We start from the raw sequence: 16,527 nt of genomic DNA on the forward strand, positions 1-16,527 counted from the left end.
GGGCCAACGGGTCATCCACACCCAAGGTCTGACGAGCCATCGCCACCCAAAGGCTGTAAATGGTCCAACCCCCCCACCCCACGATGGCCGGTGAGAGGCCTCCTCCAGAGGGAAAACCACAGCCAGCAACACCGATCAAGAACTTTCTGATATCCTTGCTGCTGTAATAACTATACTGCCTGGAGGGGAGGCAACCATTAGGCCCTAAGCCGTGGACCCCCAGAGATTCATTTTCTCCTACATGCAATCCATAGGAGTTTTTTTGTTTTTCTCTCCTCCGTGCCTAAATGGTTTATTATTGAAATGTTCACTTACTTTATTTTAGATCATGTACACTATTTACAGGTCTATATTTATTTGACTTTATTGTATTTATATATTATTTTATTTTGTTGTACATTTGTTGTATGTTTACCAGTCTGTAAAGCGCTCTGTGGCTACCCTGCGAAGGGCGCTATACAAATAAAAATGGATTGATTGATTTATAATTGATTGCATCGAGATTGCATTCGTGATGTTGGAAGATTCAGCTTAAAAAAAAGGAAACATTTTAATAAAATAAATCTTTGTGCTCAAATGTATGTGAGAGTGTATGAGTGTGAGATTGGTTTTGTTTATCATTTATACTCAATTTTCAACATAATTCTGAAGGTGCCCCGCTGCAATGAAGAAATTGCACAACTCTTCTGCTGACTGCAACTGGGAAATGCTCATCGTTCTCATGCTGCTTTGAGTGTTGCGAGGCAGGAGTTATTGGCAAAGCATACTAACAAATGCACAGACAGCAGTATAATTCTGTAGGAGTCATTTCAATTACTCCGAGGCTGAAAAACATGAAGACAGTGTCTCCCAGCTTTTTGATCAAGGGCCTATTAACCTTGAATCAATTTTGGAATATTGCAATCTATTAAAGTCGTCTTTAAAGCTATCTACAGTTTCTGGCCCAAACCCAGACTCCTCAACAACACCATGCACTCTGCATACTGATGACTAAGTTGCTAAATATTGTGAAGAGGAAAAAGTTTCACCCTACGGAAAGAGTACTGAACTCAGGTATAAATGTGAAGAAGTTGCACAGTTATACATCAGAACTAAAAGGGCAGTAGAATCAGGACTAAGGTGACAATTCGCTCAACTTACAAGACATTGGGGTTAAACTAACTTTCAAAGTCATGCTATGACAAACAAGAACAATAATTCCTCCCAGGCCGAGTGACAGGCAGATCTGACATCATTTTCACTTTAATTAATTTAAAAAAACACAATCATTATAATAAAACAAAGTATTGCACAAATTGATCACAGACATCATCAAATCACAATTTTATTTTACATTTCTGCTTTAAAAAATCATTCCAAGTTTCTTTTCTAAAATGACACACCAGTTCCCTTGATCGTAGTAGCTACTCCGCACTGTAATGTTTTCAGCTTTTTGACACAAGTTCTCCAGCTCCCCTTCACAGAAAACATGGTAATAGCGGTGAAAGACAGGGCTGGACTCAGAGGCCTTGCTGCCAGCTGGTGACTCCGATGATTTCCCCACACCTTTGCTCTGCTGGGAACCCCCTTTGAGATGCCAGGGAACCAGCAGGTCCTGCGAGTGGAACGCAGTCCTGTTCCTGTGAACGCTCAATGTTGACCGATTCTTCTCAGTGAAGAATCCACAGTCTTCATCTGCCTTCCCAGCATGCACCTGGTCCGATACCTCCGAGTTCTGGAGGTTGCCTGGCGCAGAACCCTCCTCTTGTTTCACTTTCTTCTCTTTCAAATACTTGGACTTCTGCTTGTTATACTCCTGCTCCATCGACCACACATAAATGAGAGCTCTTCCCCCAGGCCTCAGGAGCCTCACAAGTTCATTAATGGCAGCCAGTCTTCTCTCCTGAACATAAAATACATTTAATTAGCTGAGCGAATGATTCGATTCCTCTGTGCTCCTCTTCCTTTATAGCCACTGCAGAGCATGCCCTCGGGTGTGCTATGTAGGTCACACTACTAAATAATGTAATGCAGTTTTGGCAGGGCTCCGGGCACTGAGCTGCAGAGCGCCAGACTGGGGAACAGGCCGTTGACAAAGTTTTCTGAAGCGTTCAGGGAATGTTCTAGCGCAGTGCCAGATCACCATTTGGGTTAAAACTGACCTGAGTGGAGAAGTGGTGAATGACAGCGATGGAGAGGCAGGCGTCGCAGACACCGCTGCGTAGAGGCACTGCAAGGGCATCGGATACCAAGGCCTGGAAGTGTCTCTGTCCGCAGATGTCCACCAGGCTCCTGCTGCGGTCACATCCTACCTGTGAACACATGGCAGTGTCGTGAGAAGGTCACCAACAAACTAGCTGAAGCCCATTTCCAACAACACCAGCTGTCTCCGTGATTTCAGGACTCAGGAATGCAATGATCATAGAGACAGAAGAAAGTTAAACAAACAGTATTGGGCAGGATGAACAGTTACTAAGCGCTCCCGTCATTCCGGCCCGAGCTGGTTTTCAACACCACCATGTTTCGTTACAATGCCAATAGGTTTTACTGCATTAAAAACACAGTAAAAGGTGAATGGAGATATAAACTCACCACTGATGCTATATTTTACGATGATGTAATATCATAGCTGTATTGATGTCTTCAATACAGCCCTGGTTAAGGGAGCAATTTAATTACATTTTATTATGCTCTATAACACTTCCAGGGGAGAAGAAACGTCTTCCAGGGTAAGTGCTCTTGTGCAGTAAAATAATATCTGCAGCTGGCTAAGCTTTCTTAATAGCTGCATAAAAGGTCACCATTTCCATTACTGATTCAGTTTTGAGCTGGGCGTTAATGCTTTATTTAGTAACAAAGGCCTTTACATGAATAGTTTTTTTATTAATTTGTTTTCCACTATGTCAAACACACGAGTGCATACTAACTTACCTTCCCGTCCAATATATTTTAAATTGAGTTTATTAACAGTATACATAACACAATAAAAACAACAAATCTGATAATCTGGGTTTTGTGTACTGAGACTAACTAAATGAAAACGATGTCTCTGTAAAGCAGCACTAACTCTGCAGTTTTAGCACACAGTCTTACTGTGAATAGATCCGTTCTTAAGCCCAGGTACTTCCCATTCCCACAGCCCACGTCCGCCAGCACGGCCCATGTGGGGAGAGAGCGCAGGAAGTCCAGCACCCTGGGCCAGGGGGAGTGCCTGGTGCTGCTGAAATGCCCAGCGATCTGCTCGTACACCTCGTGCACAAACTCTCTCTCCAGGCAGGAGGCGTCGCTGTCGCTCTGAGGGGCAGACGGGCCGCTGGACTGCTGGGGAGGGCCTTGACTGTCGCAGGCTGAAGGGAACGCTGCGGGGGGGGAGCAACACAGGTCAGCTCAACTATAACACTGTGTGACATCACCTTCACCCTCACAACATGTCCACAAGGTAACAAGAACATTTTCAAAGTAACTATGAAAAACATATTAAGCTATTGTAGTTCATTTGATGCTATTATACAATAACACACTTTTCCAGTTTTTGGTTATTTATTAATTTCCACCTTTCTGATGAAATGCATCACTTTCTCACCTTAGAAGTACTTTCTAATTTGGAGCACTTCTAAATCCACCAGGTCGACTGAGATGAAGACACAGCATTTACAGATATCCGTTGGTGCTTACCACAGTCACACGGCCTCCTCCTCACTTTCCTGAAGGTGAAGGATGTTCTCATCCCCCGTTTGTTTAGCGTCAAGTCCCTGAGGTCACTGGTCACAGGGCCGGGCCGGTTACTGTCGCAAGCAGGAACCACATCAAACTTCCTGGGAGTTATTCTACCAAAAGGATGGAGACCATTGTGACACAGAGGCTACAACTTATATCCAAAAGTGCCAAGGAGTAAAATACTCTAGCTGTTTACAGTTTATTGATACTGATATACTTGGCCACGTTTAAATGATAAACTGAACTGTCCTTGCCCATCACATAGAAGGAAAAATCAATTAATAAAGGTCAATGTTTGCACAGAACCAACACTACCAGAATCGCAATCCCTCTCCCTCTCCCTCTCCCTCACCCATGCGTCCACAGGTAACGGCTCTCCCCTGTCATCACCAGCAGACTCCTGCCAGGCAGCACCACAGCGACGGAGCGCCCGTCTGGATGCTTAAAATCCATCACCACCTGCAAAAAAAGAGTCAGCAAAGGGTTTGATCTCGTATCACCGCTTGCTGTGACTCTCAAACATCAGAAACTGTCTTCCGTTCCCTGAGGAGGGACTTGCAACCCTGCCATTCACAGGAGATAATATACAGACTGACAGCTTTGTCTTTAAACATACATTGCTGCCACACACAGTGTGAGGCTTTATAAAACAGAAGAAAATGAAGTCTGCATGATTTTACCCTCTTACAATTACCCATGCAATGTGACTTTGTGAGATTAAGGAGGCTGAACTGCAATAATGCTGATTTACATTCTACAGCACCCTCCTCGCTGACGTTTCCCAGTGCGAAACTCAATCACAATGTGCCATAATTACTACAATTAGTCATTACCTTGACAGATATGTCCAAACCTTTGTCCTTTTCTTTTTTAAACTGCAGAGTTCTCAAACTTTCCTTTTGTGCTCCTCATTACTCAACAAACTAGCGGTAACAATTCTGGGATCGCTAATGAAAACCTCAACACTCATTAAAAGCATAAGAGGCAAAGTCCTCGCCTGAACCCCTGAGCCGAACCGCCCCTGCCTGACGCGGCATCTTGCTCTGGGATGCAATTTAGTTAGCAATGCATCAGTGGCACAGGCCTCAGGCTTGCACTGTGCATATCAAAGCCCCTGTCTGCACACTAGAAGACTGTAGAGCTTTATATCAGATATTTTACAGCTTTAATTAAACAGCTTTTTATCAGGTCAAAAAGCACAATAAGTCTGAAAACTAAGGTAGAACTTCTTATGGGTCTGGACAGCGGGAATTAAGATTGGTTTTGTTATTTGCGACAGAAATTCTACAACAGTAAATGCTAAAGTTAACATCTTTCGAAGGTGACACCAACAATACTCATCACAAACATGGCCTATGGATAAACTCACCAGGCAGGCTGTTGAAAATCAATGTAAGATTAAATGAATACAGTTTAAATATTTGCAGTGTTCTTGCATTTACATAATCGCAGAAAAACTAGCCTTGTCTCACACTATCCATTATAGCATAAGCCCCTCCAACTAGACTTACATAATAGTAGTAACTGTTGATTTCACAAATTCTCACCTTCTGCTGCACAGACTATTTATTGGTTGTTTTATTTTTAAGAATTCGGCTCAAAGTGAGTCAGGAATAAGTAAAGGAGACACTAACAAGAGATACTAAAAACAAATGGCACAGATGGATTCATAATTTCTGACAGACTTGATTATTCTGTGAGTTTTAATCATATATTTAGAGCAAATCCTATATATTTTACTGTCCCTCCCCAAAACTCCAGGCCCTCACCAACTTCAGCACCCCCACATGTAGAAACAGTGATCAGTCTATAATTTTAATGGTAAGTGTATTTTAACAGTGAGACAGAATAACAAAAAAATCCAGAAAAACGCATTTCAAAAAAGTTATAAATTGATTTGCATGTTAATGAGGGAAATAAGTATTTGACCCCTTCGACTTAGTACTTGGTGGCAAAACCCTTGTTGGCAATCACAGAGGTCAGACGTTTCTTGTAGCTGGCCAACAGGTTTGCACACATCTCAGGAGGGATTTTGTCCCACTCCTCTTTGCAGATCCTCTCCAAGTCATTAAGGTTTCGAGGCTGACGTTTGGCAACTCGAACCTTCAGCTCCCTCCACAGATTTTCTATGGGATTAAGGTCTGGAGACTGGCTAGGCCACTCCAGGACCTTAATGTGCTTCTTCTTGAGCCACTCCTTTGCTGTCTTGGCTGTGTGTTTTGGGTCATTGTCATGCTGGAATACCCATCCACGACCCATTTTCAATGCCCTGGCTGAGGGAAGGAGGTTCTCACCCAAGATTTGACGGTACATCGTCCCTTTGATGCGGTGCAGTTGTCCTGTCCCCTTAGCAGAAAAACACCCCCAAAGCATAATGTTTCCACCTCCATGTTTGACGGTGGGGATGGTGTTCTTGGGGTCATTCCTCCTCCTCCAAACACAACGAGTTGAGTTGATGCCAAAGAGCTCGATTTTGGTTTCATCTGACCACAACACTTTCACCCAGTTCTCCTCTGAATCATTCAGATGTTCATTGGCAAACTTCAGACGGGCCTGTACATGTGCTTTCTTGAGCAGGGGGACCTTGCGGGCGCTGCAGGATTTCAGTCCTTCACGGCGTAGTGTGTTACCAATTGTTTTCTTGGTGACTATGGTCCCAGCTGCCTTGAGATCATTAACAAGATCCTCCCGTGTAGTTCTGGGCTGATTCCTCACCGTTCTCATGATCATTGAAACTCCACGAGGTGAGATCTTGCATGGAGCCCCAGACCGAGGGAGACTGACAGTTATTTTGTGTTTCTTCCATTTGCGAATAATCGCACCAACTGTTGTCACCTTCTCACCAAGCTGCTTGGCGATGGTCTTGTAGCCCATTCCAGCCTTGTGTAGGTCTACAATCTTGTCCCTGACATCCTTGGACAGCTCTTTGTTGTTATTGTGTCTCTCACTGTTAAAATACACCTACCATTAAAATTATAGACTGATCATTTCTTTGTCAGTGGGCAAACGTACAAAATCAGCAGGGGATCCAATACTTTTTTCCCTCACTGTATTAAACAAGACACGCAACTAGAAATTATGAACAAAAAATCATTTTTACAAATACAATTCAAAATAAATCAGTGCAGAAACCTATTTAAAAATCTCTTATACAGAACCCCGAATTCTGCCAAAACTATTATTGTATGATTCCTAGCTACAATACATTGTTTTTCATTTTGAACAATGAAGAAATCTGCCAGCTTAAATTGCTGATATAAGTGTCTGCTAATCTGCAAATTGAACTTTTCTTTTCCATTTATAAAAGGCTACAGAGTAATTAGTTTTTTTCATTTCCATTTTAATCTTTGTATTCAGACATTTATTAGGAAAAGTAAAGGCAAATTAAATCAAGTATTTGGAGGCAAATCACGCCAATTGCAATTAAGAGGCTGTAATGCTGATAATATTAACAGTAACAGCTGGTTTGCATATGCAATTAAAAATATATATTTCAAACTCAAAAATCCAGGCCAAGAGGAAAAAATACAAGATTTCTATGACTGGACTTGAGACAGGGAGACATTTCCATCTGACTGGAATGGAAATCGGCCAAAAGGAAATAAATCCCAAACAAAACATTAATGTCTTGCGTCTGAAGAACGTATAAAATATGGAAATCCACAGATTCATTTTTATATTGCACATTTATACCTTCAAGTCTCCTAAAGGCAGTGCACTGTTAAAACACTCTAGGACACTTTTCTCGGGTACATGTTTATTTAATAGGAATTTTTCCATGGATAAGAAATTATTGGATCGGTTTTCTCTTGGGATTTTGCGAGTCCAATGCTTATTCCTTTGAAAAATACTCCTCTGCTCTCTAATATTACATTGCACAGGTCCCTATATGCATGGGTTGCTTAACCAGGCTGCATAGGAGTTTTAATTTTCACGAAATAGCAGGAGAAAAAAAAAAGAATTCTGCCCAACAGATATTTTCAATTTTGCCCTCCTTTATCAAACAGGGCGATCCCTCTCACTCAACATGTAATGACATCATAAGGGGGTATTTTCCCACAGAGCATTTTGCCACAAACTGAGCTCAGCAATGGCAATCACAACTCAAAGAAGCTTTTCAGGTTGTCGCTGTCAAAGTGGATGATTAAGGCATCTTCTCCGTCTTTTACATTCACTAAGGACTCACAATCAATCAGGTTGCTCTGCCATCGTCAAATCAATCCAGCTCACGACAGCTCTTCCCAGTGGGAGCTTTTCCAAATTAGTCTTCCCACTTTTACCTTTCTTTACTCTCCAAAGGTAGCAAAGTCAATAAAGATGGGATTTCCAGCCGGGCTGTGGTGCCTCAGAGTCCAGTGTTGGTGATTAAAGAGGTCGTTGCCTCCACACACTGCATTGCAGATGCCTTCGCAATCCCTGCTTCGTATTTCATTAGATTCCCTCAGTAATAATAATGAAACAATCAGTACCACGAATGAAGAAGTAGCAGAACAACCAAACTGATCAATCAGGCAATGTGTACAGGGAATATATGCTGCAAGAAAAAGTGTTTAATTTTACATTGCTAAAATTCTGTACTTAAGTTTAGTAATGTGCAAGTGTAAGTGTAACTTCGTACTTGTATCTGCTAGTACCCATCAGTCCTGGGTGACTCATCAGCACACAATGAACTCCCCAGGCAAAACAATACACACTATGGTCTGGAAGTTACAAATTTAGTATTATAAATGCACCGAAAAATACACTGAATAAACAGAATTACCCATAAAAACTTAAAGAGAAACCATCTTGCCATCTTGATTATTCTCTTATTTTTCAGCACTGGCAGCCACTGTTTAGGAAGAAGCGCTTTCTAAGAGAGACAATAGTATGTTTCTGATTGTTTTTCACAGCGCCAATCCCACCATTCTGCATAGCAAACTGCTGTTAAATGCACGGTTTCTCCTTGCAGATGTGAAGAAATTGTGTGTATCTATAGATTTACCACTAATAGAGTAATCTACTGAATAATGGGCAAATATTGACTTTCGTCTCCAAATGTCTTCCATTTGCTTTCTCCACAAGCAAATGCTTATGATGCAAGTTGGTATGAATAAAATAATAACATCCCAATGCAGATTGCTTTAAGGTCTTGCTCCCAATATATATATATATATAGTAATAGTATAGTATAGTAGAGTAGTAGAGTAGAGTATAGTATAGTATAGTATAATAGAGACAGTAGCACATATACTGTAATATATATATATATATATATATATATATATATATATATATTACAGTATATGTGCTACTGTCTCTATTAAGTCTCCTGTTAATTCCCTCGTGTTTTCCTTCAGCCATGCTTTCTATAATTGATCTTGGAAACTATGGATGACAATCTGTTCTTAATGTGAAATATGCAAAATGCAATTTATTCTGCTGCAGAAGAAAGAAACTGATAAATGTTTAATCAAACACTGCCCTCCAGTCAAACTAAGATTCATTGCTTTCTACTGAACAGTTCAGCAAATTCCTTGTGTACTGTGGCAAATGGTTTCTATTTTGTCTTTCTAGCATTCAGAATAATATCGCCATTATTTTATCTACAGCACTATCAATTTGTGAAGCGAAGTCTTAATGCCTCAGACCTCAGTCGGTGAGAGAATAAGCTTGTCAGAATTAAATTTAAATAGTGCCAACAATCCTTACAGGTTTTGAGAACTTATTTTGAAGAAATATTAATTAAACACTATCTAAAATGCTTAATTTTAGTGGGAGATGTTGAGGTCCTTCTCAGTAAAATGCAAATGCAGTAATTAAACACCCAGATCTTACAGTAAATTAAAGGCGAATTAGTGCTATACCATTTGGAGCAATTCAGAGATTTTAGGGTTAAGTTAAAGTGGGTTTATTTCAGCTGTCATCCCAGAAAAGCAGACACAGTCCATTTCACACACACACACACAGGTTGAGTTCTGGATGAGTAAAATGTTTTTTGTCTGCACTGAAAGTCAGTCAGCTTCAGTCTTCTTACAGTGAGTGCTGTCAACAGTTCATACCTACAGTTCAAATCTGAAGCAGGAACAAAACATTCTTTGGAGTTGGTAAGAAAATAGATATGTATATACTCTCTTCACAAATGATTCTTTCTTCAAATCTCTTTGAATTGTCTTCCTTAATTACAGTGTATAAGAAGTGTTTTCATATTGATTTTCACTGATATCCTTACTAAGCTCTTTGTTAATGGACATTTTCTTTGCTCTGGTTCAGGTGGAGACAGTAGCTGCAAACAAACTATCCGTTTCTTTCATTGCATTTCTCCTGGGTCAGTGTTCACAAGGTAGACCTCAAATGCAGCCTCTGGATCAGTGAACCACTGGACTGCGATACAGCTGACTGGGACCCATAATTTATTCATGTGAAATCTCCCGTCGTCTGTCCAGCCAAGTAAGACTGCTGAATGATTTGTGTCTGAGAGCGGTTTCAGGGTCCGGTGACTTAGAAGTTGCTCGAAACAGGCACGAATTATAATTAACCTGCCCTGCCAACCTTCCCTTATTAAAAGTGAGATGGGAAAAGCAATGGTTAAAACAACACAGTGAGCAAGCATCAACGTCTGATACGCCTGATGCCTGATATGCATGTGTTTTGGGTGATTTATTCTGCATTGAGAGCACAGCACCCAATGTACTATAATGATTTAGGTATAAATAAGTACATCAGAGACCATTTAAATGACTAGGCTAGTCCCATGCATAGGATTTTCTGCAAGGATGAATAATGCAATCAATAATAAATTAGTACCGAGTCATAATTAAATGCTTTGGTGTCACAGGTTCAACAGCAATTTGTAAAGGGCCGAGAACACTTCGTAGTGTGAAGATTCTGTGGATTGGATCATAAACAACCGAATATACCTTAAGAAACTCAATACCTGCTTAAAGAGTTGCTAAATAACTGAACAGCTTGCAAAAGATCAATATAACCAGGGCAAGAAACACAGCCTCCAGACTCCACTAGAATTTTGAGAATAGTTGGATTAATCTGACCTATCCAAAAATAAGTTTTTCTCCAACCACACAATCAACACACACACACACAAACACAGGTGTCAAATTTAAAACAAAAGAGGAACCTTAGATCCCAGACTGAGGGAGACGATTGTATCCTCAAAGGGAGAGTGGGTGTCGACGTGGGGCGGGATACCTGTCCAGAAGGAAAGACAAACACATGAGGATTGTGTTAATATTAATCGACATGTGCACATCTTTGTTGTGCGAAATGGTCACAGATTATTCTGTGAAACTCCATGTCCTATAGCTGTATTGTACTGCTGGAGGTTGCTAGCATAATAAGATTTACATCCCAGCTTGACTGCAGTATTTTTCTATTGTTTTATTCAGATTGCTCAAATAATTATGAGGAGATATGAACATAAGAAAGTTTACAAGCGAGAGGAGGTCATTCGACACACCATGCTTGTTTGGTGTCCATTAATAACTAAGTGATCCAAGGCTCCAAGGCGGCAGTGAGGACTAGTGGTTAGGGCTCTGGATTCTGCAGTGGAGGGTTGTGGGTTCAATCCCCAGGTAGGGGGGCACTGCTGTTGTACCCTTGAGCAAGGTATCTTACCTAGATTGTTCCAGTAAATGCCCAGCTGTATAAATGGGTACAAATGTAAAAATAATGTGATATGTTGTAACAATTGTAAGTCACCCTGGATAAGGGTCTCTGCTAAGAAATTGGGTAATAATAAAAGGATCCTATCCAGTCTATTTTTAAATGTTCAAAATTTTCAGCTTCATCCACATCGCTGGGGAGTTTGTTCCAGATTGTGACGACTCTCTGTGTGATGAAGTGTCTCCTGTTTTCTGTCTTGAATGCCTCGAAGCCCAATTTCCATTTGTGTCCCCGGGTGCGTGTGTCCCTGCTGATCTGGAAAAGCTCCTCTGGTTTGATGTGGTCGACGCCTTTCATGATTTTGAAGACTTGGATCAAGTCCCCACATAGTCTCCTCTGTTCCAGGGTGAAAAGGTTCAGCTCCTCAGTCTCTCAGTAGGACATTCCCTTCAGACCTGGAATAAGTCTGGTTGCTCTCCTCTGAACTGCCTCTAGAGCAGCGATATCTTTCTTGAAGTGTGGAGCCCAGAACTGCACACAGTATCCAGATGAGCTCTAACTAGTGCATTGTACAGTCTGAACATCACTGCCCTTGTTCTCAATTCTACACTTTTGACAATATACCCTAACATCCTGTTTGCCTTTTTTATATACCCCACATTGTTTGAATAACCTGTGCTGCTGTATCTGCTGAGCCACCTATTTTAGTATCATCTGTAAATTTGACAAGTTTGCTAACTATCCCAGAGTCCAGATCATTAATATAGATTAGAAAAAGCAAAGGCCCTAGTACTGATCCCTGTGGAACTCCACTAACAACCTCACTCCAGTTAGAAGCAACTCCTCTAATCGACACCCTCTGTTTGGGGGAGAAAAGGGTGAAAGGAGGACACAGGCAGGCAGTAAGGAAAAGCCAGGATAAAGGTCTTAAACTGACTGAATGCTTTATTTTTAAACTGTGCTGCAGATGTCTTTTTCAGGCTGTCCTTCTTTGTTAAAAGAATCCATTAAAGAGACTAACTGTAGACAGGAGACAAGATACAGGTAGAGCTTGGCCAGTTAGGAACCACTTATAAAGCATTAAAATGCCTTGAAAACAGCACATTTAAGACTATTTGAGCTTCTCAGTCAGCTGTCAGTGTTGCCCTCAATCTGCACTGAAATCTTCCTCTTCCCCCTCTCAGAATCATGAACACTGACACTCCCAGTAGATCTGACTATTGTTTCAATACGGCAACTCTACACAATCTGCAATGCAAACAGCAATATTGTCTTCTAGTTCTGTGGCAATTTCAACGAGATAATGCACAGTTTAAAGTAATCTACCCTGTAACAACAAACATCACATTATAAAAAGATACCAGGATTAGTATTTATCCTGCTTTTGGAGATATCCAGTTTAAATTTAAACTGCGATGGTTAGGAGGTGTTTATTGAAACAGAGCTTAAGGAATAAAAAACATTTATATATATTTACATATATTTTTTAGGTAGAGGATCTTTGCTGCCCCCTGCTGATAAAATAATGTAACCGCAACCTTGAAGCAAATAAAAGTGGCATTTCTCACCTTGTCCAGGTTGATATTGATTGATTGTGAGCTGATCGGGTTTGACTTTAATGAGATTCTCTTTCAGGCATCTCTCCAGCACTCCATCACAGACCTGAGGGATGCCTGACGATTATAAAGCAGAGTTATGACTTCAGTATCAATAATAGCATTGTTCTTAAACGTGATTATTTTCAAATCAGATTTGGTAACGATGGATTTCAAAAAGTGAAATAATTCCGATCTCTTACCTTCAGATAAAGGTTTTTCTTTGTCCACATTGTTATTGTCATACCGAAACTCGTACCCATAGTGCTTCACTTTCCTGTGCTTTAGAGCCTTCTGCACTGAAATAAATGGGCATAAAAAGCTATAACTCAGCAACTACAACACAGTCACAGACACACACACATTTCCCTGACTCTTACACCTTGAATATTTACAGCTAAACCACGATACATATACTACACCCAATTATCCGAAAAGAAGGCAGGACAGCAATCTGTTTGTGTGTATTACTTGCAGCCTATAAACATTTCAGAATATTGTTTTGTTAAATGGCGTTAAATCACTTCTGCAGTAACACATGTGAAAGCTGTTCAACGTGCGGGAGAAAAGAACAGCGTCTGAATGTGCTCACTGCCGTCTCCGTCGCTCTGGGAACTCCAATCGATGGCCTCCAGGAGTCTGAGCTCATCATCGGGCGACACAAACTCCTCCAAGATGGTCAGACCAGGAGGCAGCTCCTGCGGGGTCTGGACCTCACTGCCCACTGCAACGACACACAGCAGGGCAGTGTGAAGACGAATCCACACTAATCCACACTAATCCAAACAAATATGAACTGGCCCAGGCTGCCTTTTGCTTGCATAGCAGTTCATATTTGCGTGGATAAACTATGTATAGAAATCAGGTAGTTGTCCTTATGTCCTCACTTGGACACAACTTGATGTTTATCCTCTTAAAAGTGTGACAGCTCACCTCTCTCCACAAAGTTCAAATACAAGGTGACCACCTGCTCCTCTGTGTGGATCTGGCTCCCACTGAGCGCCACGAGCGCCAGCCGGGCCTCCTCCGTGGACTGGAAAGTCACAAACGCGTAGGGTTTGTCGGGAGGCGTGAGCAGAGCCTCCGGGGACCCACACTGCCGGAGCGCCTCCAGGAGCTGCTCCCTCCTCACCCCGTTGCCCAGGCCTCCGTTCGCCACCACCAAGCTCTGGAAAAGGGAAAACGTGGCCTGTTTCCAACACAAGCTTGATCTGCCCCCCGATATCCTGCCATAGCCATGAGATGCTGCAGACTGGCCTAGTGTCTCCCTGCCTATGGCTTCTCCTGTTCGCAGGTATGTGTCAGCCAATAAAAACTCCCTTGCCTAATGATACACACTGGCAACATGCGTATTATGCTGTAAATACCCACTGGAGCACCATGGTAGTCTTGTGTTCATGTGTTAATGTCACTGGGGGAAAAGAGAGACAACACAACACATTTTGGAAACAAAGTTGCCGTTTATAATAATAAAAAGCATACTGATATGTGCTGAATGGATCACTGATCTCTTGCAAGGCCTATTATATTATTATTAGTCTGCACGTAAATACTGTTCTCTTTCATGATGACGATTATTATTACTGTGGTATACTGTGGTAAAGAAATGAATGAATTTGACACTCAAGTAAATGGAAACATAAACATAATACACATGTGCGTTATTTTTAATGAAATGCAACTTGTTTCATTAAGTCCAGTCGACTTAATTGTGTTTCATACGGAGACCTGTATTGCAAGAGGCGTGTTACCTTTGTTGGCATCGACACCGTATGAATGCCTTCGTGCTTTAGTAACGTGTGACTCGCTTTAATTTGTTTTTTTAAACGTTTCTTCTCCTCTTTACTCATTTTCTGTACGTTCACGTTTTCTTCCCGGCGGGCGTCCATGGTGCCACCTATAACTGAGCACTGACTGAAACGGGCCGACGAGCAATTGGTTCCGAGCGCAGGAGCAGCCGTGTAGGCGGCCGGGGGAAGGTTTGATTTGAATGCATTTTATTATTCTGCTCATTAATAATATATCTCTCATCCGTCAAAGTAAGCAATATTTAGGACGAATAGCAGTGTGTGTATCCATTTAGGAATAGAAGAGAAGAAGTAATAGATTGAACCTGAGGAATAGAGGAATGGAAGGCATGAGAAAGACCTAGGAGTCTATGTGGACTCATCACTCTCCCCATCCAAACAATGTGGGGAAGCAATAAAAAAGGCAAACAAAATGCTAGGGTGCGTGTAGTTATTAATGGACACCAAACGAGCATGAATGTAAACTTTCATGTTTCTTATTTAAAACTACAGAAATATTGTTCTGATATTTATAGGGCTGACCCCCCAAAACTGTTTTTTAAATGCTGTATTTGTCATGACAGTTACCCGTCTCCCCCCTGCCTTTAGTATTAAACTGACATTATTTTCAATATTAGCCTATCCCTCCCTTTGATCGTTCTTCTAAAGTCAAGGACAGACACTCTCTTGTTAGCCAAACAGGATACCATAGAGGTCCCTCAAGAGCAGCAGCCACCTGTTCCACTGCCCTGTGCTCTTTCTGTACCAGCTTTTATATGATGATTTTCACATTCTGGATTTCCTCCCAGAAAATTCCTTGGTGTCACATTCATTCTGACCAACCTATCACTGCCTGATTATCACTCTCTCAGCTTGCTTTTCCGGGGTGGGGGCATTCCTCCCCATTGCTTTCTTTATTGCTCTACGGCCTATTCTCCCAACACGGCTGAATTGCTGCAAACAACAAATGCAGAATTATAGACATTTCTCTCCTGTTCTACTAATGGCTGGATTTACACCATTATTATAGAACCTGGGATCTGAATATCTGCCTTAATTCAGTCTTTGCAAAGTTAGGTGTTCAACATTTAACATGTTCTGTGCACGAGGGAGAAAATAGTTTGATACTATGTGTCCCCTTAACTCCTAACTACATCTACAACGTAACATTCCTGCTGTGATAGCACCAAAAATAAAAAAGCAGAGTGTGTTTTTCTATTTCATGTATGTTATCAGTGAAGACCTAAGAAGGGCACTGTGCTAATGAGTGCCAATGTGAAAACTGAACACAGCTTAAGTGTCAGACCCCTACATCAATCAACATGCATTGGGAGATTTTAGACTATGGAGGTATGCTTTAAGCTGCATATCTCAAGGGAATCAATTAATGCCCATCAATCATCTGCATTTTTCACTAACCCCTGTCTACAATTGTCTGCCGGTTGTCCGAGGAGTGTTTTTTCTTATGTTATTGTGTTGCTCAGTTCACTTCTAGATCAGGATCAAGCAACACGCTGCGTCTAATCACGAACTCTCAATCCCATCTGTCCCCCGGCGTCAACTGTGCTGGGAGGCACATTGTTGGCTGGGCCCCCTCGGTCTGGAAACCTGTCACAACCGCCACGAAAAGCATGGCAAACACACGACCAAGCTTGTGGAAACATGTCTGGCTTAATTAGAAGGCTTCTTCCTTGACAGTTATGCTTTCACATTTAATATAAGACTTTTATTAGCAATACAAAAGCTTCAGTTTACATTTGACATGCAGTTGTTTCTGTGTTTTATTACACATGTAAAGCAGTGAGTCACGCGGATCACTGGACAAGGAATGAGAGCCATGTCCTGTC

The 16,527-nt window shown here is 41.5% G+C and overlaps 1 protein-coding gene across 1 annotated transcript; it reads right to left on the reverse strand.

The window, feature by feature from the left end:
* Window positions 1–1,226: 1,226 nt before the first annotated feature.
* Window positions 1,227–14,803, reverse strand: alkbh8 (alkB homolog 8, tRNA methyltransferase). Its single transcript, XM_066699297.1, has 11 exons — window positions 14,645–14,803; window positions 13,827–14,061; window positions 13,486–13,617; window positions 13,097–13,192; window positions 12,867–12,971; window positions 10,814–10,884; window positions 4,049–4,155; window positions 3,655–3,806; window positions 3,073–3,338; window positions 2,142–2,291; window positions 1,227–1,882 (listed from the first exon to the last, which is right to left on the reverse strand). Exons 1-11 carry the CDS (start codon window positions 14,780–14,782, stop codon window positions 1,343–1,345), a joined length of 1,992 nt encoding a protein of 663 aa, XP_066555394.1. The 5' UTR covers window positions 14,783–14,803; the 3' UTR covers window positions 1,227–1,342.
* Window positions 14,804–16,527: the final 1,724 nt, after the last annotated feature.

This window comes from Amia ocellicauda, chromosome 3 (assembly GCF_036373705.1).
Source record: "Amia ocellicauda isolate fAmiCal2 chromosome 3, fAmiCal2.hap1, whole genome shotgun sequence".
NCBI lineage: Eukaryota > Metazoa > Chordata > Actinopteri > Amiiformes > Amiidae > Amia > Amia ocellicauda.

Bases quoted from the DNA above. Each gene is read 5' to 3' on its own strand.
- alkbh8 (XM_066699297.1), bottom strand. From the start codon at position 14,782: ATGGACGCCCGCCGGGAAGAAAACGTGAACGTACAGAAAATGAGTAAA. The intron at 13,618-13,826 runs GTGAGCTGTCAC...GTGTCGTTGCAG, and splicing joins TTTGAACTTTGTGGAGAGAG to TGGGCAGTGAGGTCCAGACC. The intron at 10,885-12,866 runs GTGAGAAATGCC...CCTTCTGGACAG, and splicing joins TCAATATCAACCTGGACAAG to GTATCCCGCCCCACGTCGAC.